Source organism: Dasypus novemcinctus, chromosome 16 (genome assembly GCF_030445035.2).
Source record: "Dasypus novemcinctus isolate mDasNov1 chromosome 16, mDasNov1.1.hap2, whole genome shotgun sequence".
NCBI classification, from domain to species: domain Eukaryota; kingdom Metazoa; phylum Chordata; class Mammalia; order Cingulata; family Dasypodidae; genus Dasypus; species Dasypus novemcinctus.
Window position 1 is genome coordinate 62,066,792 of NC_080688.1, and position 25,841 is coordinate 62,092,632.

The 25,841-nt window shown below is 39.4% G+C and overlaps 1 protein-coding gene across 1 annotated transcript in view; it reads right to left on the reverse strand.

Moving 5' to 3' along the window:
- EPG5 (ectopic P-granules 5 autophagy tethering factor) overlaps nt 1-25,841 on the reverse strand; it is a 131,865-nt gene that overhangs the window by 80,482 nt on the left and 25,542 nt on the right. The window contains exons 6-12 of the mRNA XM_058277613.2: nt 25,654-25,727; nt 23,024-23,129; nt 20,491-20,605; nt 19,275-19,425; nt 15,691-15,846; nt 11,508-11,665; nt 1,717-1,871 (exon numbers count right to left, since the gene is read on the reverse strand). Coding sequence (XP_058133596.1) covers nt 1,717-1,871; nt 11,508-11,665; nt 15,691-15,846; nt 19,275-19,425; nt 20,491-20,605; nt 23,024-23,129; nt 25,654-25,727 — 915 coding nt within the window. The remainder of the gene's footprint in view (nt 1-1,716; nt 1,872-11,507; nt 11,666-15,690; nt 15,847-19,274; nt 19,426-20,490; nt 20,606-23,023; nt 23,130-25,653; nt 25,728-25,841) is intronic.

The following is a 25,841-nucleotide window of genomic DNA, read 5'->3' on the forward strand; positions in this document are numbered from 1 at the left end:
AAATAAAATAAGATGGCACTTTTAATACTAATTATGAGTCAAAACTTATTTCCTTAATTTATTTAGGAGGTTTTCTAGTAAAGAAGAACCTCACATTAAGCCCCAGTTTACAGCATGTTCAAAAGATGTCAGAATTTCAGAGAGCAACCCTATCTACACTGAGGACTGGAAGGTGAGAGGAAAAGGAGTAAAAAGGAAAGGCACTATTTGTAACAATGACATCAAGTGCTGGATTCAGAAAATATATCCCTATGTTTATCATTGGCAATAAAATAGCCCATGTGCCCTCAAAACTTAAATTTGAGGAAATCACTAAATTGATGAAAACAAAAAATGCATTTCATGAAAATCTATCTCTCCTACAATATGAGATCCCCAACTACTAAAATATCAATGTTTTTTCTTGAACAATGTCTTTCAAACTAGACTGCAACCCATTAATGTCAATGACCAGCATTTTTTAATACAGTGGAATACAACAGAAAAATAACAGTAGAATAAAATAGAAAAATGTGAGAGTGCATAATAGTAAAATTAAGTATTGCTTCAATTACACATACAACACATACAGAGGATCAGAATATATAGTGGACTGTCATTTTTACTGTGAGTCCTGGTTAGAACACTTGAAATACTATCTTAAAACACTTGAAATATTATTCAAGAGTATAAACACTACTTTAGCAAAAGATCTAAAGAATACACATGTGAAAATATACCTTCTCCCCCCAATTTTTTCAGACCATGAAGAGAGTATGGAATTCCAGATCCATCTAGGTCTTAACCTCATGCATAGTTAGGAACAGCTTAATAGAGTGTTTGAACCTGGAAAGACTTTAGATCATCTAACTCAGTCATGCTCAAACTAGAGTATTGAGAGGAGGATAATAAACTTAGATGATAATTCTACCTGAATATTTTAAAGGAAATATTTTTTATTAAGATAAACTGATAAATGACAGCCTAAAGTGCAAAATATGCCTTTTTTTTTTAATATACACAAAACTACAATGAAAGTTTCAGAAGCCACTTTGAGCTCTGTCCTTAAGACACAAAGGGGTCCAAAAGTCACCTCCATCAAAGAGATGGCTCAGTGAAAAGGTTAAGGAAGCAATTATCTCATTATAGTCCATCATTTTATAGATAAAGAAACTGAAGCACAGGGTGGTAAAGTATTTTTTCTGATAAGAAATTAGTAATTAATAGTAGAATTGTAGGGAGTAGGTTGCATCTCAGTGGTTAAGTGCCTGCTTCCCCATGTATGAGGTCTCAGGTTCAATCCCTGGTACCTCCTAAAAAAAACAACCATGTCTATGTCTTAACTCAGGTTCAATATTTTTTCCACCATCTTATACAAACTGGCTTGAAAACCAGTATTCCATGTTTCTGGTGCTGGTGAAGGAGTAGAGTTTGGGAGTTAAGCAGGAAAAGACATTTTAAAATTTACAGTGAGAGGTGGGCTAGACAGATGGTCTATTCCTTACCAAAACATCCATCAAATGTCAAAAGAGATGGCTGGGAGAAACTGTATGGGTATAATCCATCTTTTTATATTCCTTATAGCAAAATGATTCCTTTAAATCTCTATTCTCTTTCTTAAGCACAGACTATAGATAGATAACCACATTTTTTAAAAAAGTAATCCCAAAAGAATCAAGGGGTAGACAATCCAAAAGAAAACATTTTTACATGATTTCCGAAACTTAACAGTCTAACCTCATATATCTCCAGGACAGTGATTTTTATGAAGTCTTCATCTACATTGGTTCTTCTGGCCTGAGCCATCTGAGCAAATGTAGTCAGAAGGCAAATCTCTTCTGAGCTATTCATGGAAGAAAGACACTTCTCAAAGTTCACAAAATGTTCTGGGTCTGCAAGTTCATGTCAAGAAAATTAATGAGGAGAAAGAATAAATTTATACCATTTTAAATTATTTAATAGAGTATTAAAATTAAAAGACATTTAGAAATATCTAAAAATATAAAAGGTCTTTTGTTCAGAAAGGATCTTTACAGGCACCAGAAAGGAGGCAGGACCAGATGGCCTCTGAGATTCGAGCAAACTTTAAATACAAGATAGCCTTAAAGAAGACTTTTAATACCTCCAAGCCTCAGTTTCCTTGCCTGACTCAAAAGATTAAGAATAAATGGAATGTCATGTTAACTGCAAGCACTATTACTGTCACTGAGCATGACACCTTCATAGGCAGTACTGCCAGTAAGAGGCACACTGACACTCCTTGATAACTCAGCCAAATGAATGGAGACCCTAGCGAACAAAAACTGCTAACCCTAGCAAACTGCTCCACACAAACTGCTCAAAACACATTAGATTTACTTTAATGAAAATTTGTGGCAAGAAATTAGTTATAACCACAACTGAAATACTGGGGACTGAAATAAATAATATGTAATAGATTTTGCCTGTTTCTCAGAAGATGCCATGTAATCAATTGCATTTTTGTCACTAAGTGGCAGTATTGACAAAGAACTTCGTAATACATGACAGGAAAATATATTGCAAAGGCAGTTACCAGGTGGTAGGGGGAGCCTGTTTAAAAAAAGACAAAACAATGGTATTTTCACACTAAGACAGCAGCACACCAACAATTCTTTTCACATGCTTACACCTTTGAGAAATCAAACGTACGTTATCAAATTTCCTGTACTTCCAAATAACTCCATACGGTACTTACCAAACCAATTTTCATTTCCCATCCCCAAATTCAGTTTATAATGGAAATTACTATAAAGCATTCTCGAAATAATAAAAACAATATTTCAAGGTATAAATCAAAAGGTAGGCCTCAGGAGCCGATGCAGCTCAATGGTTGAGTGCCTGCCTCCCATGTCCAAGTCCCGTCGGGTTCAATCACTGGTACCTCCTTAAAAAAAAGTAGGCCTTAGAGTTAAAAGAATTCTATAAAAAGAATAGGTGAGAAAAAGAAGTAATTTTTTAATTAGCATAATGTTAAAACATTAACATTAAGGAGGAATAAGATATGGCCAAAGCTTTGAGGGGTCAAAACTGAATGAATACATTTCTGTATTTCTATATCATCAGCTTTGTTTATGACTCCACTTCCTGCCATATTACTTGGGGGTCAGAATTTTGATCCTATTAGAAGCAAACAAAAATATACCAAATTAAAATGGGCCAATTCTTAATAGTCACTGTTGAGAGGTCTGCTATTAGAAAATATTAAAAGTTAAAATTCATTTAATAGGAACTATCTGAAATTTCAGGCCCATCCTACCCCCTTTACCACAGGTAAACAAGAACTGGCTAAAAAGAATAAGAACATTTTGTACTTGGAAAATATAAAACTAAGGTTAAACAAGAAGTTTTAATCTTCCATAAATATAATCTTAACAAAAATTAAACCACTCAAACTTTAGTATCAGAAAGATCAAGGAAATGAGAAGTTAAACAAATGGTTTAGAGCAGGAGGGTTAAATTGTGCAAAGGCCCCACCCTCAAGGTTAGAACCTAATAAGCAGGTGAAAACTTTTCTACCATTTGACAGTAACCCTTGTGCCTGAGACCATAAAGGCCATGAGAGGGCTAGACAGGGAGCCTGGAGCCAAGAGCCAACTTCCAACAGCAGGACCAAAGTTCCCTGGGGAGGCCAGGCTGGTCCAGCATCACATTCATTACAGACCTGATTTGTTAAACAGCTACATCTACCAAAAAGTGCGTAACACAGAGCCAGCAGACGGTAAAGATATACTGAAGGGAGATGAAGGTACAAAGTAGACCTACCCAAGATTCACTGTGTAAGGAATGCAGCTGTCCACCCTCAGGCATTTCCAAAGGAAGTGTTAACTTATTTCACCCACAGAATTAGCTGCCAGGGAAACAGGCAAAGGCTGTGAAACTCTCACCTAGTTCACCTGAAAGCCCAGGCACAACTCAGGAACCAGTCTAATGTAACCCTCTCCCCCAGGACAGTGGAAACATTTTATGCAGTAGAACAATGTGAGAGACCCAAGTCCAGAGCTACAACTAAGAGAAGAAAAACAGAAAATCAGAAAGCAAATTCAGGGAAGCAGATGTGGCTCAACTGATAGAGCATCCGCGTACCGTACAGGAGGTCTAGGGTTCAAACCCAGGGTCTCCTGGCCCATGTGATGAGCTGGCCCACATGCAGTGCTGCCGCACGCAAGGAGTGCCGTGCCACGCAGGGGTGTCCCCCGTGTAGGGGAGCCCCATGTGCAAGGAGTGCACTCCACAAGGAAAGGTGTCCCACACAAAAGAAGTACAGCCTGCCCAAGAGTGGTGCCGCACACACAGAGAGATGATGAAGCAAGATGACGCAACAAAAAAAGAGACACAGATCCCGGTGCTGCGGAGAATGCAAGTGGACGCAGAAGAACACACGGCAAATAGACACAAGAGCAGACAACACGGGGAAAAGGGGAGAGAAATAAATAAAATAAATCTTTAAAAAAAAAAGAAAGCAGATTCAGGCAGGACCCAAAAGAGTGAATAAAGAAAGAGAGGGAAATGGAGAAGGAAAAAAACGAGAATACCTGTAGAAACTACCTTGCAAATAGTACAAGCTTATTGATATTTAAAGTTTATTGTATAAATAATATAGGCATTTAAAAATTTGGAAAACAGCATTTTCTCTTGGTATTCATCAAATTCTGTTAGTATTTTGGTTTGCTTTCTACCTGAGTTTTGTTTTAGTATTGTGGGGTAAATGAAGGTAAAATGTCCTTTCCATGAACTCGAGGCCTGGGAGTATGGACGGGTTGTACTGGCCAGCGGCCCAGTCCTTAAAGATAAGAACCAAAATGTGGTGAGAATGTTTTGAGAAACACACATTGTGAGAAGCACAAGTATATTCCTATAGCGTTTCTGTAGCTGTTCTGGGCACTGTCCCTTCTCCCCTCTGCTGTAATACCTTTATAAGCCTCTACCCCCCAAGAGGTGGTACGAAGCTCCCGCTGATCTCCCACCATCGGGTCTGTAAGCAATACAGGCATGTCTACTCCTGCTGGACTCCCATGTGGTTTCTCTGGAATATCAAATTATTCAGTCAGCCATCCCGGGCCTGACCTCCTGCGTTACAACTGGACTAGTCAGCAGGATATGCCAGGGTCTCCTAATGGTGGAAGACCCGTGGGCAGCCTGGCAGTCACAGGGAATTCTACAGGGAAAATCCTAGGATGGCCCCATTCATCTCTGTGGTTTGAGCTGGCTTACCTCATAGACACTAGGGGTCCTGTATGTGACTTGGGGGATGCCCTGTATACACCTGCAGGGCTAGTACAGTTAGAGAAGAATGTAGAAGATATCTTCATGGGGAAAAAAAAAAAAAAAAAGAGCACAGGGCCATGGCTACAGCCACTGCTTGGCCCTTATAAGCAGCCTTGAGAAAGTGCTCCGAGAAACAGCAGGCTGCTGAATCCATGCACTCCAGGCAGCAGTAGAGCTTAACTTAGAAAGAGAGCTCAGGCTAGTCCAAGCAGATCAGAAAAAAAAAAATCATGAAAAAATTGAGGAATTATATATAAAGGAAAAGGGGCAACATGTTCTAGCTGCTGCTGTTGCATGACTGCTTCTCACCACTTTACAAGAGAGAAGAGATAAACAGTTGGATGCTGAAGCCAAAGTGCAGCAACGTGAGGAAAGCTAAATCAGATACAACATCCTGCACAAGCAGAAGGGCTAAACAGGGCACTTGTCAGTGAAACCACGCTTGTAAGAAAATATTCTGCTAAAGAATTAAACTATGATAAAGAAAACATTCTGGGAAATGAATGCGGCTCAACCAATTGGGCTCCTGTCTATCATATAGGAAGTCGAGGGTTTGATGCCCAGAGCCTCCTGGTGAGGGCTAGCTGGCCCACGTGGAATGCCAGCCCAAATGGGAATGCAGGCCCACACAGGAGTGCTGCCCTGCATGGGAATGCCGTCCTGTGCAGGAAAACCACACCCCACGCAGGAGTGCCGGCAGACGTGGAGAGCTGGTGCAGCAAGATAACGCTACAAGAGAGACAGAGGAGAGAAAATAAGAAGTAGCAGCAGAACAGGGAGCTGAAGGGGCACAAGAGAATAATTACCCCTCTCCCACTCCAGAAGGTACCAGGATCTGTTCCCGGAGCCGCCTAATGAGAATACAAGCAGACACAGCAAATGGACACAGAGAGCAGACAACAGGGGGAATGCCAGAGTGGGGGTGGGTAGAGAATAAATAAAATAAATCTTTAAAAAAAAAAAAAAAAAGAAAAGAAAACATTCTGGCAGCAAGTTCACAAAGCCCCTGCTCCCTGGATAGCTGACTGTAGGCTGGTGGGGGCTGAGAGAATTAGTTTAGCTGCTGGAGAATTAGAAACACTTAGCAACATTAATGTTCTCTGTTTTGGTTCCAGTTTAATTCTAATTGGGCCTACATAGCCACACATTGATAAAATTGGTGCTGATAAAATTTAGTAACTTTTAAACTGGACAAGTCTATGAAAGTAAGAGAAAAAAACAGAAGAATGCTGGCTGCTTTGTAAGCTTGCAATTAAATCATGGCTTAATCCTGGCAGCAGTCAACCTCCCCTGCCAACTTGCCTCTAAAAGACCGTTTCTAGTATTGCATGCTACTAGGTATTTGAAATAAAGGAAAGTTATGTGTGCACATAACCAAGTTAAAGTGTTATTCTCACAAGTTTGTTTAGTGTTAATGGTAATTTTGTATGTTGTAAGAGGTTTGCTTCCAGTTTCCCAAATCATTTTAATTACTTAAGTATGGAAGGTATATAGAATGTGTTTTATCATTATTAAGGAAAAATACAGTAATTTTGTCCTAAGAGAAAACGACTGGTTATTAAGAAAGAGTAAAATGTGGGACAAAAGCTAAATGGATAGAATGTGCAGAAAGTGTATGGAAAAGTAATTTTTGTGGTTAAAGTTGAGTAAGATAGGGAAAAGGACTTGGCCCAGTGGTTAGGGCATCCGTCTACCACATAGGAGGTCCGTGGTTCAAACCCCGGGCTTCATTGACCCGTGTGGAGCTGGCCCATGTGCAGTGCTGATGCGCGCAAGGAGTGCCCTGCCACGCAGGAGTGTCCCCCGCGAAGGGGAGCCCCACGTGCAAGGAGTGCACCCGTAGGGAGAGCCGCCCAGCGCGAAAGAAGGTGCAGCCTGCCAAGGAATGGCGCCGCCCACACTTCCCATGCCGCTGACGACAACAGAAGCAGACAAAGAAACAAGACACAGCAAATAGACACAGAGAAGAGACAACTGGGGGAGGGGGGGGGAATTAAATAAATAAATCTTTAAAAAAAAAAAAGTTGAGTAAGATTTTAATGGATTTATCTATAAAGTTTTAAAAGCTTTAGTATAATGATGCAAATCTAAAATTTTATTCTTTCTCTAATAATGTAACAGTTTCTTTAGTCAGTCTGTTTTAGTAAAAGTTTATAGTTTTTCTCCTGAATAGTCAGTATACAAAGAAAAAAGTCAATTTTATCATAATAGCTTCTTGTACTTTAACCTTATCCTTTTATTTCAAACTGTTGGAAAAGATTTGTTTTTTCACCTTAAAAAGTGAAGTACTAAAAATAGTTAAGTTCATTTGATATGTACAGCAGTTTGATATTGTTTATGCATTCCAAAAACAGATATTGGATTATGTTTGTCAACTGATCTGTTCCTCTGGGCATCTTATATTGTACTGGATTCAGAGGTTTCACTTGTACTTGATTAATTTATGATTAAGGCTTTGATTGGGCCACGTCAGTATGACACGGTCGTTGGGGACTCAGAGAAAATGACAAGGCAGAGGAGTTAGTGGGAGTTTTTTGAGCTGGAGCCCCGGGAAGTAAACACACAGAACACACAGAAGAGACATGAAGAAAGAGAGACGGTTCCATTCAACACAGCAGAGGCCCAAGAAGAGAGACGTGCCATTTGCCTGATAGTTTACGGTTGGCCTTGTAGAGAGAGCAGAGTAGATGAACCTGGAGAGAAACCAGCCTTAGAAGAGAGATGAGACTTATCCCAGCCTGAAGCTAATACTGAAAGAAGCTGGGACCATGGAGCCTTAAGAGGAAGAGGAAGCCTGCACCCTTGCAGATGTCATCAGCCATCTTGTTCCAACACATGGCAAGAGACGTTGGTGAGGGAAGTAACTTATGCTTTATGGTCTGGTAACTGTAAGCTTTTATCCCCAAAAAATACCCTTTTATAAAAACCAACAGATTTCTGATATTTTGTATCAGCACCCCTTTGGTTAACTATTACAATATAAGTTAAATGGAAAGTGTTTTAAAGTATTATAAAAATTAAAAGGGATTTTTAACTTTCACTTAAAGTTATAAAAGTAAAATGTTCATATAAATACTTAAAGATTGTATAAAATATCTAGAGATTTAACAATGTTTTCTGTATAATATTAGATAAAAGTAACATGTTATTAATCATGGTTAATTATTTTAAAGATGTTGTATGTCAGAAAAACAATCTCTCAGCCTGGGAATCAAGAAGCGGATGCTCTGGCTCCTATTGTCTGATTTGCTCCACCTCCACTGAGGAAGCATCTCTAAGGCTAAATAAAGAGAGTGGCCACTGGGAGCTGCCAGGGGTGACACATAACAGTAGATTATCATAAATCAGAGTAACACCACTGCTGTATGTAGTAGTCCCAAATATTGCTAGTTTATTGCAAGAAATTAGCACCCAGTTATGTCACTATCGCTTTGTTTTAGATCTTGCGAATGCTTTCTTTAGTATCTCCTTAGGTAAGTCAAGCCAGACTGCATTCACCTTCATGTGAGAAAGCCAACAACGATTTTTATGGTGCTTCCCCAAGGCTATGTACACAGCCCAATCATCTGGCACCAGGTTGTGGTAAAGGATCTGGCATGGAAGAAACCTGTGCATGTAACCCTATTCAATTATAGTGATGAGATTATGTTAATCAGTAATTCTCTTTCAGAATTAAAAGAAGCATCAAAGACAATGGTATCTTATCTTGAGAAGGGCAAAAAATTAGGATAAGCTGCAAAGTCCCAGTTGGCTGCTCTGTCAAATTCTTAAGTGTTGTTTGGTTAGGTAAGACAAAAACTATACCCTCTGCTATAATTGATAAAGTACAATGTTTTCTCACATTAATGGGGCTTGTAGTATTGTTGGGGTACTGGAGACCCTTCATCCCTCATTTAGCTCAGATAGTAAAACCATTGTATGAGTTTATCAGGAATGGTCATTGCCTAGGAAGGGAGAATCCCCCCCCAGGAGGCTGCTTTTAAAAAATAAAACAGGTACTAGTACAGGCCCAAGCAGTAAGGGGAGTGGATCCTGACTTACTCTGTAAATTGGATGTGGCCAGCACCAATACTGGCCTTAGGTGGGCTCTGTGGTAGAGGAAACATTCTAAGCAAATATCCCTCAGGTTTTGGTCATAATTGTGGAAATGGGCCCAAGTAAGATAAAGACCCTTGGAAAAGCAACTGTGTGCATGATCCACACCCTCTTGCAAGTCAAGGGCTTAACCTAGCAGTGTTAGGTCACTGTAAAGAATGCCATCCTATCCATTCTTTATGAATGGACTGTTGTAAACCATCCTCTGTGGGGGAGACATGTGCGGAAGGACATCTGGGACACCTAACAGCAGTGACTAGATAACTATCAAGTGCCCGCCCACTCTTCTAACACCCCTCTTGGGAATGTCGAAGCAAATACCTTTGTGAAGATTCAGAGCCATATCACTGAAACCTGAGAAACAAGAGAGTGACTCCACTGGAAAAGCAGAGAGCGTGGCTACCAGACTCTGTGGCCGCAGTTAAAACTGCCTGTTAATTTGCCAACAACTCATGGACATCACCCACGAGTGTCCATCACGCTCACTCCAACAACTGTGACAATTACCTCACTGGATGGAACATACTGGCTGAGTACAGATTCCAATAACACTATAGCAAGTGGATTACATCAGTTCCCTTCCACTCCTAGAAGAGGCAAAGCATGCTTTCACTACCAAAGACACTGCCATGGGACTCCTGAAGCCAACCAGTTAATACTTGCTGCCCAGAAAATATAAGTGCCCTATATAGGTATCAGCCCAAAATGGAAAGTAATAATAATCTGTTGTTGCCTATGCTTCAAACCATCCAATCTGGGGAAAATGAGGTCAATTGGCCATGGTACTGGCCTATGCAGCCTTGCTAGTTGGGAATCTTAAGTCCATGGGAAAGAGAAGTCATCCAAAACATTTTACAAAAAATGCCAGTAAAAATCATTATTAATGATCTGAGGTCTCCTATTCCGTGAAACTCTGTGTATTTTTGTGAACTCTTCTTATGCCTAAATTAGTTTTTAATGTCACTAGGAAACTCAGAGAATTTAGAAGGGAAAATTGTGTGGTATGAAAAACCTCCTTGTAAAACCCCCAAATTGTAATTTCACTGTCAAGACATGTTATTATTATTCTGGTGCCTTTTTTTACTGTTGCTATGAAATCTAAATACAATGTTCTAATGCTTTGATCCTCAAATATTGCATAAGATCTAATGAGCAGATTATATAGTGGAAAGAACATTGGGGTGGAATGTGGGGTAAATGAAGGCAAATTGCCCTTTCCATGAACTCAAGGCCCTGGAATGTGGATGAGTTGAACTGGTCAGCAACTCACCCTGAAGATAAGAGCCACAATGCCGTGAGAATATTTTAGGAATTACATGCATAAGCATATTCCTGTAGCATTTCTGTAGCTGTTACGGGTACTGTCCCTTCTCCCCCCTGCTGTAATACCTTAAAAGCCTCTACCCCCCGAGAGGTGGTGCGGAGCTCCCCCTGATCTGCCGCCATCGGGTCTGTAAGTAATAAAGGCATGTCTATGCCTGCTGGGCTGCCATGTGGTTTCTCTGGAATATCAAATTATTCGGTCAGCCTTCCCAGGCTTGACCTCCTGCATTACAAATGTACAGGGTAATTCTTAAAAATAACTATAATATAAACTCCATTTAATATGATTTTCTCATTTTTTAACATTATAACAAAAGTAAATAAATACCCTGTAGTTGAATGATAGTATGACATTAAAGTTTACCAGGTTTTCACAAAAACTATTTTACAGTATACCTGTTTACATCTTTACTTAGTTGATTTAAAAATTATAACTTTTAAAATGTTATACAAGAAAGGTTTTTCAAGGCAAGAAAATCTTGAAAAATTTCTCTACAATTAATACGTGTTTGTTAATCTTACAATTGAGTAATTTCATACACACATGCAAAAAGGTGCCTCTTCAAATCTAGAATATTGTGTTTATCAATCTAGTTTAGGACTAAACAAATTTGGATTTAAAATATGTCAAATGCTATCTAATAAACCAAGACAACCTAACAGCCTCTCAAATTTCAAAATATTACAAATGAAAACACTCAGTAACGTAGTCTTTCTTAGTCATTCTAAAAGTAAAAGAATAAAATGAAGAGAAAAAGCATATAAAGGAAGAAAAGGGATGATGTCCCACGTTTTTCAAAACACCAGGCCAGGCCAGGCTGTACCTTGGAGTCGCTTCTTGCAATCTGCGGGTTGGAGGGTGGTGCAGAGCTTCTCCAGATTCCCACTCTCTGCCTGGTGCATGAGGTAGAAGAGTTTCCACAGCATCTGGACTGACAGCGTCCCAAAGGGCATCTCAGACATAAACAGCCAAATGCCTAGTCTGCATGTTTTTAAAAAAAAAGCAGGGATGGTTTTACATATTAGTTTCACTACACTGAGAAATTAGAAATATTTTCAGCTCTGACAGGAAAAAAAAACATCTTCTATCACACTACAGCAATTTTTCTCTAACATGTTTCAGTCACAAACATATCAAAGGTGGAAAACAATAATAGCCAAATACTCAAGCAGCACTTATTCAGTGCCTGGCACTGTTCTAATCATGTAGTCAGACAGATCATCTCAGCTTATTTCAGTCTCACTAAAATCCTGAAGCAAGTACTATTATTGATATTATCCCCAATTCATACATGAGGATACTGAGGAACAGAGAGGAGAGGAAGAGGAAGAGCTAGGTTTTGAACCCAAGATGCTTTTACAACCCAGGAGGCAAAAGCTAATACTGAGATGTGAATGTGTGTGTCTGAGCACACATAAACATACACGTTGGGGGGGGGGGGGTGCAGGATCAAAACTCTCCATTGATTACTTTCTGATCACTGAATGAAGTTTAAACACCTCAGCTCAGCATATTCAAAGACTTCCACAATACAGCTGATCCATATTTCCAATGACTGCTCTCTCTGCATTCAGAATATTCGACATTGCCACAAGCCTGAAGAGAACCCACAGCCCCCAAGCTGACAACCCACCATTAGTATAGCTGTCCTCTGATTTATTCTTTAGCACTATCACAGGGCTTCATTCATACCTGACTTTTGCATTATCATACCTTTATCAGTGGTTCTCTCACGCTTTAGTGGGCATAAAAATCACTTGGAGGCTTTGTGAAAAACACAGTACCCCAAGCCCCACCTAAAGAGGTCCTAATTTTGTAGGTCTCAGCTGGGGCCTAAGAATTTGCATATTTTACATTTGACCCAAGTGATTCAGATCCAAGGGGTCTTTACACAGATAGCCTAACTAGCCTCCTAGCAATTTGAGAAGAGAAACAGGTTTTGTTCATTTTTGTATAAACCAGCATGTAACACACTGTATTTTAATTATGCTGTATTTAAACCAGGATCTTGAAAACAACCACCACTCAATATTTAATAAAAGTTTGTGTTATATGTATTTTATCTCAATAAAATTTTTTAAAAGTTAAAAAGAAAAAGAAAGGCAGGAAGGCACTTCAAACTGTTGCTGTATTGTGGCCACACCTGCAACTTGGCCAATTACAAATAAAACAAGTTTATTAAGAAAATAAGAGAAATTAAAGAGGGCATGCCCAATCCCCATCTATGGAACCTAGGCAGGATGTTGCCAGCTCAAACCCACCATTGACCTAGACTCTGGAAAAGTAACAGCTAGACTCCTAAGCAAGGGGCAGAGAAATTTCTCTAAGTGCAGGGAGGGCAGGCTTCTGTCTTATTATCCTAACACCTTACATGGGAACTGAAGCCATTTTAAAGTATCCCAAAACACTGGGGTGGGGGAGGGTGGGGGGGGGAATTACTTTTCGGTTTTCTTTTGTTTTGTATACTGTCTTAGAATTTTCCACAGGAGTGCCATATAAATTTAAATTTCAGGGATTTGAGTATCTGGTGGTCATATAATTTATTTCCTAAAATAAATCATACTCAAGAACAGTAACTCTCTAGCTTGCTGTGCCTGTGTACCTAGCAGACCATGTGTACCTCTCTGTACTATCTATGTCAATGCAACAGAGGAAATGAATAGACTCATCCAGTGTGACAGAGGCAGGGACACAAGAGAGCAGTAGACAGACTCATAGCCCTTTAAGGAAAAATCTGGGACTTTGTTTCCTGTCCAGGTCTACGTAGCCTTTAGACCTGGTAGTGGTAGTTGCAATAGCATCACCAGAAACAGAAAATACTTTTGAATTAAGAGGACATTCTTGGGGAGTATGAACCTTTCATCTTATTTTCTCCCCATGAATATGTATCCCAAAACTCCATTTAAAATCCATTTTAGTAGATGGTGCTGATGGTAGTATAACATTGTGAATGTAATTAACAGCAGTAAATTATATTCTGGAATGTAATTCAAAGGGGAAATTTTAAGTTGTATATATGTTACTACGTAAAAATTAAAAAACAAACATATGCTGTACAACACAGTGAATCCTATTGTAAACAATGGACTACAGTTAATAGTACAAACATAAAAATGGTCTTTCATGAATTGTGACAAATGTACCACAATAATATAAGGTGTTAACAATAGGGTGGGGTCTATTGGAATTCTGTATTTTATACATGATTTTCCTGTAAACCCATAACTTCTTTAATTAAAAATAAAAAAAGCAATAAAGTTCTGACATACACTACAACATGGATGAACCATGGAAACAGTATGCTGGTTACATGACATGTCGATAGGCAAATCCATAGAAACAAAGTAGGTCAGTGGTTTCCAGGGGCTGGGGGCATAGGATAATAGGAAGTAACTGCTAATGAGTATGGGTTTTCTTTTTGGGATGATGGAAATATTCTGAAATCACATTGTAGTGATGGCTGCACATCTCTGTGACTATACTAAAAAACCACTGAATCGTACACTTTAAAAGGGCAAATTTTATGGTATGTGAATGATATCTCAATAAAATTGTTATGAAAAAAGAATAACTCTCAACACTTTAAAAATTTAAAACAGTATCTTTGTGGAATACATATTTATGGTTACAGACAGGGTACACAGGTCAGTATATAAGAGCTAAGAAGTAACTAGGACAAGAGCATTGCCACTCAGATAAGCCAGCACAAGAATGACTGACAGACAACCAGAGGCGTAAGAATCCTTCCACGGGTCTGAGCTGCTGTACTGACTCCCTGACAGGCTTCTGCACAAGACTGGGTGCACCTCACAAGACCATCAAATTTATGGACAATCTAGAATGAGTAACTATAGTAATCTAAAGATAAATTGCTAAGTGCAGGTTCTACTTATCTTAGACCCGTGCCTTCTGAGTGCCTAAAAGTATCAAGACAGCCAAGGAGTTTAATCTCTCTGTGAGAAGTTACTCTGTCCTTCAACTGAAACGATGGAAGGACAAAACCACTTAAATCTGAAAAGTCCTTTATGGTTTAAAAAGTATTTCCATATTGGATTCAAACTTTATTAAAAAATATAAAAAAATTAAATTAAAAAAAGGAAAATAGAAAGTATTTCCACCTATTATCTTGTTTTATTCTCATAAATGTACACCTGAGGTCAATGAAGCAGGTACTTATCTTTATAATAATGTCCATTTTATAATTGAAGAAAGTAAGACCACAGATATTAAGTGACTTGCCCCATGTAAAAGTAAACTGCAGGCTAAGACTCAAACTCACTACATGATACACAATAAATCGAGGGCTGAGGGTAGAAGTCCCATCACAAAAGGGAGTTTACACAGGTGAGGAGAAGGCCAAAGTGCAGGGGAGCTGGCAGCCTATGAATGGAGCTGGAGAATCAGAGACTGACAGCTCCTAGTGGAGGCTGCAATGCTGTGACACAAACGGGTCCTATACTTCACTAGAGGCTCAGGAAGCAGTATGGGATGAACTGTTGTGTACCTGCCTAGTATCCTAGGCCATATTGTGGCAAAGACGGCATGATCAGAAGACAGCATTTATACAATCAAGAAGGGACCAGAATCCACAGTAGTCCTAGACCTTAAAATCTTTACAGTAAGACAAGATGAATAATGAAATCAGCAAATCATTTGTACTATTTACTAAGCACTTATTATGCCTCATTATAGTTGAATGTGTAACAGAATTCATCCTTGTTTTCCACTGTTCAAGGCTGCCTCAAAAACTCAGGGTGGCAAAATTGAACCATAAGAATTGGGGTATCTTAAGATAGAAAGAAACCGAAAGAGAGACCATTTCAGCCAACAGGAGGTATAGTACAGACAAACAGGGAAACCAAGGCCCAAGAATTTCCCCACGATAAGAAATAGATAAAATACATGAAGACATCATCACCAGAGATCTACTTCAGTCAATGACTTTCACTCCAAGCTTTTTACTAGCCAGGGAATTCTCTCTCAAGAACTATCACCATACTTCTTACCTTTTGGCTTTCAACACATGCAGGACAGACCTCAAAAACAACTCATCAAATTCAACCTGTAGTTTCTCCATGGAATAAGGCTGCATGTCCAATTCTGAGCCTTGGTTGTGACTCACATACTGTGCCCAGTGGTCACTCACATAGCCCAGGGTCATCCTGCATATGAAGAAAGGTAAAATATTACTTTTCACTAACTCAGAATTAGCATTAAATTCTTCAAAATTCAATGACTGAGTACCTACTATCTTCCAGTTTCTGATGGTAACACAATGAGAAAAAAAGCCAAAAGACCAAACCTTATCCGCATGAAGTTTACATTTCATAGAGGGCAAACAGACAAATATAACTAAGGAAAAGAAATAGTCTGTCACATGATAATAAGTAACAGAGAAAAATTAAGCAAGGGAGAGGAATAAAATATGTCAGGTGAGGCCTCACTGAGAGGGACATTTGAGTAAAGACCTGAAGTCTTTACGTGAGGCATTAGTCACAAGGATAACCAAGGGAAGAGTGTCCAGAAAGAAGAAATAGCCAGTGTGAAGGCTCCAAGGTGAGGTCAGTTACGTCTGAAGAACAGCAAGATGGAGAATGGATGTGGCTAAAGCATTTGAGCTCCCGTTTCCCACATGGGAAGTTCCAGGTTCAGTCCTGGGGCCTCCTAAAAACAAAAACAAAAACAAACAAACAAACAAAAAAAGAACAATAAGATGACCAGTGTGCTAAAGCAGAGTCAGTGAGAGGGAGACTGGCTGGAGAGAAAATCAGAAAGGTGACGGGAAATCAGATTATGGAGGGCCCTGCAGGCTACTATGAGGACTCTGGCTTTTATGCTGAGTAATATGGGGAGCAGAGGAAAGTTTTGAGCAGAAGAGTGATGGAGTTGACTCACAATTGAAAGGCAATGCTCTGGCAGTTTTGAGAATATACTGGAGTAGGGAGAGGTGTCTTTGGGCAAGGGCAGAAGCAGACAGTAAGGGAGGCTATTGTGATAATCAGGTGAGAAAGAACTGTGGAATGACCTCAGGTGGTAGCAGTGAATGGTGAAGAGAGGTTGGGTTCTGGATAGCATATTTTGTAATTCAAAAAGATATATATCTCTTTTTCACTTTAACATCTCTATAGTGGACTGCGTACTAAAATTTCTAATAAACCATAATTTGGCAGCATTTATTTCGTAGTGGTACATAAAATACATATTTAGAATTGTTACGATTTTAGATTTGATGAAAGATATTTGAAGGGTAGAAATGATAGAATTTGCTATTAGCTTGGATGTGAGGTATAAAAGAAGTAGAAAAGCCTATATGACACCAGTTTTTTGGCCTGAGCAACTACAAGAATAAAGTTGCCTTTGGGAAGATGAAGAAGGAGTATTTTGGGAAGTGAGGAGAGAAAGTTCAGTTTGAGATTATTAAGATGTTCATGAGTCATTTAAGTGGAGGTACTGAGCTGTCAGCTCAAGACACATATTTATGAGAAGCATGGGCTGGAAATTTAACTCTGAGAACTATAAGGGTATATAGCTGATATTTAAAAACATGAGAATGGATGAGAACCCTAGATATGAGTTTGGATAAAGAGAAAAAGACCATGGTCTCAGTTCTGAGGCACTTCAATAAGAGGTCTGGGAAGTGTAAATGAAACAAACAAGGAGGCAGAAAATGAATAGCCAGTAAAATGGAAAAGAAACCAGGAAAAGTGTGGCACCCTGGAAACCCAGCAAAGGAAATGTTTTAGAGAAAAAGTGATTATGTGACAGGTTGCTATGTGAACTGTGTAAAAGATGTCAAGTAGAATGAAGATGTAGAAGTGCCTACTGTTTATAGTGACACAAATTTCATTAGCATCTTTCATAAGACCTGTTTGGGTAGTGCTGGGAATAAGCCAAATTGTGGTGAGTTCAAGTAAGAATGGAGGGAAAACTGTTCCACAGTTAGAAGGTTTGAGAAAAATCTGAAATAGATACAAAGAAGAGCATTCTCGGAAAAACACTACTCACTACCATTACATAGAAATAAGAAGGTAAACAATGAATTTTTATCTTAAAACAATAACATTATCTTCCATATAGTTACTGAGAGATGAAAATGGAAAGGCACATTTCTGGCCCATAGTAAGCACTCAATCCTATAGCCTATTCATGAGCCAAAGGACAGATTTTATTTATAGCCTTACCTACCAAGGAGAATCAGAAAACTAATAGCTGAACTTCTAATAATAAGCTGACAGTCTTTTGGCTTTTAAGAAATACTCTCCAAGTCACCAGTCATGTTTCCTCTTATCTTCTCATTTTCATGACCTTTTCTGAAGGATTTCTCGAGAGTTTAATAGTGACCCCCTCAGCCTTTCAAGGCATCCTATAATAATTTATCTGGTTTTATAATGCCAATAGATATACACTTATATATGTAAATTTAAAATAAGTTAATTGAAATAAATTTTGTTTTGGAAACGAAAGCAAAGAGAAGGGAAAGTTTAAGTTTGGTGATTTTAGGGTTTTTTTTTTTTCCTTATTTTGAGTGGAAAAAATAATCTGCTGCAGAGAATAATCCAATAAGGAAAGAAAAACTCATGATGCATAAAAGAGGCTATAGGGAAGCGGACTTGGCCCAGTGGTTAGGGTATCCGTCTACCACATGGGAGGTCTGCGGTTCAAACCCTGGGCCTTCTTGACCTGTGTGGAGCTGGCCCACACGCAGTGCTGATGAACACAAGGAGTGCCGTGCCCTGCAGGGGTGCCCCTCACGCAAGGAGTGCGCCCCGTAGGAAGAGCCGCCCAGCGCGAAAAAAAGTGCAACCTGCCCAGGAATGGCACTGCACACACAGAGAGCTGACACAACAAGATGACGCAACAAAAAGAAACACAGATTCCTGTGTCGTTGACAACAACATAAGCAGACAAAGAAGAACATGCAGCATAACAGACACAGAGAACAGACAACGGGGGGCAGGGAGAATATTAATTTTTTTAAAAACTATTAAAAAAAAGAGGCTATAAAATTAATTTTTTAAAAAGCAGTATTCTCAAGGTTTACTCAAACACCTGGTAACAACATAAACCCTCTTTTCACACAAATAAATAATGCTTTCCCACAATTCAAATATAGTAGCCTCTGATAAGTCTTTGCAAATTTTTAAATGGTATTTTAACAGAAACTAGAATAAAAATAAATAATAGGAAAAAAAGAGAAGCAAAGACCTAAAGGGCTATTACCAATTTTCCACAGCTAAGTTGCAATGCCAGGGTAAAAACTAGGAGGTAGGAAAGAAAAGAGAGCAAAGGAAGTGGAAAGAGCCTGCATTTTCCATGACCCCTCTTCTCTGGCCCAAAGTACAACCCAGCAGCAGTTTTGAGGATCTTGACACAAAGAAGTTAGCTAGTAAACCAGTTAATTTTGAGATAATTAACCCAATAGGAAGCATTTATAAAATGTCCATTAAGTAGATAGTAAAAAAAAATCTTACTTTTATGAAAAATGAGAAAAAAGTATACCACTATAAAGTCAGTCATTCCCAATTATGCAGTGCCTGTGTCCAAACAGGGCAAAAGCAAATAGACGTGGGTGTACCAACAGCAACATTACCTGATCATATAGCCAATTCGTTTCACAAACTGCCTATAGCGTGCTCTGTTAAAGGTTTCTAGACCTACAGCCAAAAGTTCCACTAATGAGTTGGCAAAGGCAAAAATTTTCATCATCCCTTGAGGTCTTGTTGTTTCAGGTAAATAATCATCTAGAAGTTAATAAAAGAAAAGGAAAAAATACATAATTACTATGTAAAGCACCAAAGGGTACAGCTATAAATGCTCCAGTGAGGATGTGAGAATATCTAGGGAGCAAAGTCAATAAATAATAATCCCCATACACTGGTTCCTATATCAACATGAAATGGGAAATAGAGACAAAGTACAAAATTAAAACAATTTACTAAAGCTGGGCAATTTATTAGGGTGTTCCAGAGAAACAGAACCAACAGGGTATGTATATATATATTCATATGCATATATATGGAAATATTATGAGATTTATTATAGGAATTGGCTCATGCAACCTTGAGAAGTGGAAAATCTGATGAAGTTTTCAATGAATTGCCCAGAATCTGGCTGGCTGAAGTAGAAAGAGAAATTCTTCTTTCTGGTTGTTGAAATCATTAGTTTTCACTTTAAGGCAGGGATTGTTAGCCGTTTTTTGTCCCACAGACCCCTCTGCCAGTCAGGTGAAAACCACAGACCCCTTACTAAATCCACACTATACTGTGTATTATTTGATAAATATATCACACCCATACCAACACATCCCCATGAGAATAATGTTTTTTTGAATTTCAATTCAAGCTGGAACCCTTGTTAAGACCTCCTGCTTTAAGACCTTGAACTGTTTGGATGAGACTACTCTCACTATTGAAGGCAATCTCCTTTGTTGACTGCAGATGTAATCACCCATAGATGCAATTAACTGACTGATGATTTATTACCACGATACCCTCCGAGTAACAATCAGGCCAATGCTTGCTTGAACCAAACTAGACATGATAACCTGGCTAAGGCGACATATAAGCTTAATTATCAAAGGCAATGTGTAAGTTAGTTGGCCTTCTCACATTTAAGCATCAAGTGAGAAATTACAACCACAGAGAAAGGAAGGAAACTTATCAAGGTGATAATCATTTCTCTGTAGTAAAGCCAGGCAAAGGGAAAACTGAATCAGGAGCCTGCAAAGAATTAAGACTTGATGCCAAGATACCACATTTGAGCTTGCCGCTACCACATTTTACATATAACAAAATAAATTAATTTACCTTTCGATTTAAACCCAAGAAGATGTTGGAAAAGTTCATGAAATGGAAACTGTGATAAAAGGATAACCAAGTCATCTTCATTAAGGAGACTCCAACTAGTCTCAGGGTCTTCATCCTAAAGGAAAAGATGCACAATCATGTTGGTCGGTTTGATCAGATCACCCATGATCTAGAATTACAGGAGCTAAATTATTACAGGTCTCAATGGTTCACATGTGGTATTCACATGTGAATCTTCATGGACTGTCCCTCCAACACAGAGAAAGATTCATCAGTCTCACGTCCACAGATGGGTTGTAAATCCCCTGAAATTGTGGGCACACTTTAATGTGTATCTGAGTCATGTCCATTCTTCCATGGGTAAACTTCCATCTCAAAGGTCATTAAAAAACCAGTCCTCTATGGTAGAGCTCTAACTCTAAGGAACACCGTACTACAGTCCAAGTTACTCCAGCACTTACAAGAATTATCAGGAAGCAATTAGCATTTGTTATGGACTACTGAAGTTCTGTTGTCTTAAGCGCTGCTGAAGTAGGATAAAAATAAAAGACAGACACAGAAAGGGATTATATAAGGGAACTCTTTGGTTTGTATTTTGTTTTTTAATACAGAGCATTCAAGTCACCTTAGGAAAATCAAGTTGACTTGTGTCCTAAGACAGGTTCCATTCAAAAAGGAATGCTTTGAGAAGATCCAGAGATCCTGAAGACTATTTTGCCTCAATTTCAATAAGAAACTAATGCAATTGATTGATAATTTCTTTAAGTCACCTCATAGTTATCCTTTTATGGGTCCAAAGTGGTGAAAAAACAAAAGGCTCAGAAACTTAGAGCTTCAGCTGCATATCAGAATCACCCGGGAGGCTTTTAAACATCTGTCTGGGGATGGGCCTAGGCAATTTTTTTAAGTTGCACAGGTAATTCTAGTATACAGCTAGTACCGAGAAACCACTGATCCAGACAATCCAGAGTGCCTGCCTCCCCATAGCCTTTTTCTTGATTCAGTAACACTCCCAACTTTCTCACCTACTCCACAAGTTCTTGAATTCACTCAACATTTGATGAATGTTAACCAGAAGCCAGAGAAATTATGTATCTGGGATTAAATGCAGTAAACCTACCATTAAAAAAAATACTTTCCTCTCAGGATAGACCACTCTGAAAGAAAAATTCCCCCAACACAATCTCTAAAAGACCAATCTGTAGCAGTTTCTGAGAAGCCAGCTTCAGGATGACTGTTAAGGTCTCTAGCAAAGGTGTTCAAACATTCACATCATTTACCTCCATCTCACAGCCTCCTGCCAATTTCAGGAGTAAAAGAGTTCCCCAATTATGAATGAACACCTGGGTCAATACAGACATAATGCCCATAGCTGTCACAACTGTCATGCAGAAAGGTGTTCTCTGCATACTCTGATCTACCTCCAAAGAGAGAGTTTTTAAAAATTCAATTCCTAACTATCCTTAGAGTTAGCATATAAAATAAGGATGTGAACCATAAAAAAGCACCAGAGCTGACAATTAGTTGGAGGACAAACTCTTTACAAATGCATTAACCATGTATAGAGTAGGAAGAAAAAATTAACGAGCATTATCTCCAGGAACTTGATTTTGATCATTAAATTCACACCAAAAATAGACAACCATTGTCTGCCTTTCAAATGAGGAAGATCCGGTTAAAATGTTTCTAAGAGTTAAGGCAGAACTTTGGTAATTCCAGATCTTTATTATAGAGACTCAGATTATAGGAAGTGAAATCCCGACCCCCCAAATTTTTTACTACATAGAAGAAAACCCTACTTTAAATGTTATACAATATGGCTGAATTTCATTTTCAAGCTCCAAATCCTCCCAGCTGATCAGAAGGATGTTCTTAGGGATCAGTGGGAGCATAGTTCCCTAGTTCAGAGCACAGGCTTCTGGGGGCTCTACCACTTAATGATCATATGATTTGGGACAAGTTTCTTCATGCCCTTTGTACCTCAGTTTCCTCACCTGTAAAATGGGGATCACAACAGTACATACCTCATGATGTTGTTGTGAGGATTAAATGAGGAAATACGTGAAATGTGCTTAGAACAATACCTGGAACATTAGAAGAGCTCAAAAACTAGTAATAGGAAACGGACTTTGGCCCAGTGGTTAGGGCGTCCGTCTACCATATGGGAGGTCCGTGGTTCAAACCCCGGGCCTCCTTGACCCGTGTGCAGCTGGCCCATGCGCAGTGCTGATGCGCCCAAGGAGTGCCGTGCCACACAAAGGTGTCCCCCGCGTGGGGGAGCCCCACCCACAAGGAGTGCGCCCGTGAGGAAAGCCGCCCAGCACGAAAAGAAAGAGCAGCCTGCCCAGGAATGGCGCCGCCCACACTTCCCATGCCGCTGACAACAACAGAAGCGGACAAAGAAATAAGACGCAGCAAACAGACACAGAAAACAGACAACCAGGGGAGGGGGGGAATTAAATAAATAAATAAATCTTAAAAAAAAAAAAAAAAAAAAAACTAGTAATAAAATAAGGCAGACATCACAAGTTACCTCTTCTCCTCCCTCATCTACTAGTGTCCAGGTCCCAGACTCAGGCCCAGAGGAAGACAGTTTCCATTCACTGGGCTTCATGTGACACATAAATTCTGCTCGATTTCTAAAAGGAAAGAGAAATCATTCAGATCACATAAGCATATAAAGTTACACGAGGGGGCGGGCTTGGCCCAGTGGTTAGGGCGTCCGTCTACCATATGGGAGGCCCTAGGTTCAAACCCCGGGCCTCCTTGACCCGTGTGGAGCTGGCCCATGAGCAGTGCTGATGCGCACAAGGAGTGCCCTGCCACACAGGGTTGTCCCCCACGTAGGGGAGCCCCACACACAAGGAGTGTGCCCCGTAAGGAGAGCCACCCAGTGCGAAAGAAAGTGCAGCCTGCCCAGGAATGGTACCGCACACACGGAGAGCTGACACAACAAGATGACGCGACAAAAAGAAACACAGATTCCCATGCCGCAGACAACAACAGAAGCGGACAAAGAAGACACAGCAAAATGGACAGAGAGAACAGACAACAGGGGTTGAGGGGGGGAAGGGGAGAAAAATAAATAAATAAATAAGTAAGTAAGTTACACTTAAGTGCATTTGGGATCATCTTCTTAACCTGAAGTAGAGTCAGCCATCAACACAATCTACACATCGTTTAAATACTAAAGAAGATAAAAGAACTGGCTAAAAATCATGAAGACTAAACCTAATTTGGGTGGAAAGACCATAACCACACTAAATTAGTAATGATTAGTAGTTGTGAAAAAGCAGCTCTACTAGCACAGCTCCTGGCACCCTAGGGGAACCTCAAAACATATGGATCGCTGTAATACCTTAAGTCTAAACAAGCTTACATGACTTTAAGAAACATGTTTTAGAAAATAAAAGAAGAGTAATCCACAGGTAATACAGAAGCTTGTTTAGGGTAAAAAAAAAATTTTACATCTAAATCCAAAAATATTTTTGAGTCAAATCACATCTACCACATGTAGGCAGGCAGTGAGAGAGAGGAGTCTAGAATTGCTGCCAGGCAGGCTTTTTCACAAGGTGCTGGTTGACAATAACGAATAAGTGACTAGGAAAGTTTATTCTCTTAGTCTACAACCCAAGGCTCAGTCCTATGTTCCTTATTCTCCATTCTGACCCTGAAAATTCATCTATTCCTAACTTTAACCTTGGACTTTCTTCCATGACTTCCAGTCCCATAGATCTAGGGCTGTTTTTTCCTCCTGAACTCCAATCCTAAAGCTCCAAATGTCCACTGATGTGTGAAGTCACTTGTGTGACCTCAAGTTTTCTTTCCTACAAAACAGCTCTCCTTTCTGTTTTTTTCTATTAGGTCCACCAACACGTTCTCAGTCACTCAGACTCAGAAATCTAGAATTATGTCTGAAACATTTCTTTCCTGCATTCTCTTTAGAAACCTACTTAAATTTTTCCTGGGAAGACAACCTTTAGGTTCCCCTCTAGCTCTTTCTCACACCATTATCCCACTTCAGGCTCTGAGGAGGGAAAGGCTTTCCAGGACACAGTCGTTGCCTGAGACTGTCCTGGATTACCTAGACACACACCCTGCTTTCTCCCCCAATGAAAGTTGTGCCATCTTGCTACTGGAATTTTCCCTTGACCTTGAGTCCGATGTGGGGTGTACCTCTATTGGAAAAGTCTTGCTAAGACATGATGCATCTACTTCCATAATAAATAGGTAAAATCACCTGGCTTATAGAAAGATCACCATCTGTGATTGTGAAATAAATCAGGAATTTGGGGGTGGGGAGGTTATTGCCCTTCTTGCCAACTGATAATCCATCTGAAATACTGGAAACACCACATCTGCTTGACTTCCCTTATGTCAGAGTCTTCTAACTCCAGTCCATCGTAATCTTCCTTAAATACAACTTTTGCCTTGTTTAAACACTCCCAATTGCTACAAAGTCGGGACATATCAGATTCTATCAAGCCTCTGCCTTTTTCAAGACCTTATATAATTCAACCCACCCTAGTTATTCATCTTTACTACCATCCCCCACACCACCCGTCTCCAGCCAGGCTGAACTCCTCCCTATCCTCTGCATGGCTCTCCTCACCTATACTCTGAGACTTTGCTCATAGTATTTTCCCTATCTTTGGTGCCCTCCATATTCCTTCTCTGCTGATATGTTCCATTTTCTCCAAACTCCCAGTTCACCCACTGTGGAATCCTTTTTGACTACTCCATCAATTCTCTTCCTTCTCTTCATTTCTATTGTATCAATTGTAGCTTCCCAATTTAGCACTTAAAGCTCTTTGTGGGTTTTTACCACTGCCACTAAATCTCTTCTTCTAAGGAACAGATTTTTTTTTCTCCCCCTGGCCCCTTCACGATGAAAAATATATGCCAGGAAAGGTAATCTGGCAGTACAAATACTCTCAAAAGGGGACCCAAGAAAAGCTAATCATTTATACAATTTTAAAAAGCAGTTAACAAGGGCCATTTTGAGAGAAGAGGTATCAAACCCAAAGAAAATCTGCAATGTTAAACTCTAGAATGTCAATACTTCCATTAGCAATATTTCTTGAATCCAGGCAATTAGGAAGCGAGCCTTTTGACAGAAAAAAATATTTCAATTTCTACTTCACAAATCTCTCCCACACTTACCTGACAGGAGACATTAGCAGGGCCAGAGACTGCATAAAGTGAAAGACCCCTGATGGGTTATTCAACACTTTGATCTGAAATCAGAAAAGGAAAAAGTATACTGTAGAAAACTAACAACTCAAGTGTCCATAATCTTAGTTCACTAGTCCTTTATGTTCAATATAGCCCCTAATAACAAAAGGAATTAG